Source organism: Sinocyclocheilus rhinocerous, unplaced genomic scaffold (genome assembly GCF_001515625.1).
Source record: "Sinocyclocheilus rhinocerous isolate Xijiao unplaced genomic scaffold, SAMN03320098_v1.1 scaffold662, whole genome shotgun sequence".
Taxonomy (NCBI): domain Eukaryota; kingdom Metazoa; phylum Chordata; class Actinopteri; order Cypriniformes; family Cyprinidae; genus Sinocyclocheilus; species Sinocyclocheilus rhinocerous.
In genome coordinates, this window is record NW_015639782.1 from 2,547,730 (window position 1) to 2,550,024 (window position 2,295).

The 2,295-nt window shown below is 37.4% G+C and overlaps 1 protein-coding gene across 1 annotated transcript in view; it reads left to right on the forward strand.

Annotated features, from left to right (window-relative positions):
* The window catches only part of LOC107752057 (coagulation factor IX-like), a 6,146-nt gene extending 3,851 nt beyond the window's left edge, over window positions 1–2,295 (forward strand). The window contains exons 7-9 of the mRNA XM_016567907.1: window positions 1,079–1,202; window positions 1,717–1,802; window positions 1,918–2,295. Of these exons, the coding sequence (XP_016423393.1) occupies window positions 1,079–1,202; window positions 1,717–1,802; window positions 1,918–2,295 (588 nt within the window). The remainder of the gene's footprint in view (window positions 1–1,078; window positions 1,203–1,716; window positions 1,803–1,917) is intronic.

Below are 2,295 nucleotides of genomic sequence, written 5' to 3' on the forward strand. Positions count from 1 at the left end.
AGAAACACATTTCATTACACCAAATAATGTTCTTTTTAGCAACATCATATGACCCCTTTAATGAGACACAGGTATTTAATTAGGCTGCTGTCCCTTTAAGACCGAATGAATATAATATACTGACACATATCCGATTTTCACCCACCTGTTTACGTTCCCTTAAGCCATAACGACTGTATTTATGCGAGATACTCCACACGATTGACATTTTGACAGCTGTGTGTGTATTTAACAATTAAGGCGCAGGCAGAACTGGGATCGCGCGGGCGCGCGGCCGAGACAGCGCTTCTGTGTGTTCTGTGCCTATTTAATTATTATTTTTTTGTTTGTTTGTTTTTGGGGCTGATGTGCCCAAATTGTGTTTGCATTCAGTAGCCTATACGGCAGCATTTTGTGTCATGTTTAAAAATAACTAAATAAATACAATTAATGTCATAATATTTTAAGAATAAAGTTAAAATTAAGATAATAAAATCATGTTATATAATGTGAAAATTCCACCCATAGGCCTACTCTAAAAAAGAAAAGTCTGTGGCATCCGTCATTCTTTCTTTTTTTTTTAAACTCTGATTGATCGATTCATGAGACATTCGTTTGTATTAAGTTGTTCTGATTTTTTTCAACATGCATTCACATATTCATGTTTATTTCGTGCTGCAAATATTAAAAAGAAAATATAATAGATTCATATGCAGCATTAGGTGGCTTGCGTGCTACAAATAATGAATGGACTTGAAAACTTTAAACAACATTTCCAAGCATTAGCCTATAGCCTACCCTAAATAAAACAGCTTGTGAATAGTCACGATTCACGTAACTTTATTTACTTCCGAAAAATCAACAATAGGGCCTAAGTTAAGTTAATCGAGTTGGAGCCCATTACATTTTTTGCATATGGGCCCGGGGCTTGCGGTTTGTGGTTTATTATCTTAATTAAAACACATCAGCCATAAAATAGTACAATGGCAAATTCGCATATATTAAACATCTACCTTGCATTGACAAAATGAATGCCCCCCCCAGCTCAAAATACGTTCCCGCGGCTATGCATTTATCCCAGTTGACTGCTGCTCTCTAGGTAGCGCTGGTGGCGCACTCAACACAGCAGGTGTTCTGTGGAGGCTCCATTCTCAAACAGTCATGGGTCATTACTGCAGCCCACTGTCTAGGAAGCCAGAATGGATCCTTCTACATCAGAGTTGGTAAGACCAGAACAACAGCCAAGGAAATACTGATTAAATTAATGATGTATGGCGCCAATATTTAAATACATAAAATAATTAAAAATGAAAAATAAAAATACATATATTTAAAATCTATTTAAATGTAAAATATGACAACAAATAGTGAATATGTATTAAATGTAATCACAGCATACACAGCATTATTACTTTCTTCATCAATATTTTTTGTATTTCAGTAAAAATATCTAAACATCCTTAAGCAAGTTAGGGGATTACAAAGGCTTGTTTTTAGAAAATATTAAGTTTTTTACTTTTTTAGTACAATTTGTCAGATTTATAAGAAATAATATTTAGATATATATTATAAATATGATACATTGTATTTGTAACACTCCAAAGAGAAAGGAAAACTTGAAATCGCATCATATGACCCCTTTAAGAATCTGTAGATGTTTTTTTCTGACATTTTTACAGATCCAAGACCAGTTATTAATAATATTATTAAACTAAACAACTACTGTATGTTTCACAGGGGAGCATGACGTCTCCAAGACTGAAGGCACAGAACAGAATCTGAACATCACCCGTTTCATCTCACATCCCCGTTATGACTCCAAAGTAAGCCTCTACAATCATGACATTGCCTTGTTGCGGCTGCATAGCCCCATCTGTTTTACCCCAAATAAGTCCCATCTGCTTGGGACCCATGCTCTTCTCCAACTCACTGCTGCAGTCTGGATCTCTGGCTACTGTCAGTGGTTGGGGCTGTCTGCGCTTCCAAGGCCGAAGTGCAGTGACTTTACAGAAGGTTGAGTTGCTTTATGTCGACAGAACAGTCTGTAAGGAAAGCAGCAGTGACCTGATCACATACTTCATGTTCTGTGCTGGATACTCAGATTCTCCTAAAGACGCGTGTCAGGGGGACAGCGGAGGACCTCATGCCATGCGCTACCACAACACCTGGTTCCTCACAGGCATTGTCAGTTGGGGAGAAGAATGTGCCAAGAAAGGGAAGTACAGTGTGTACACCCAGGTTGGTAACTATTATCGTTGGATACAGCACATCATCAGAGTTACAAAGGGAGTACTGCTTAAAAATGTGGACCTGTGA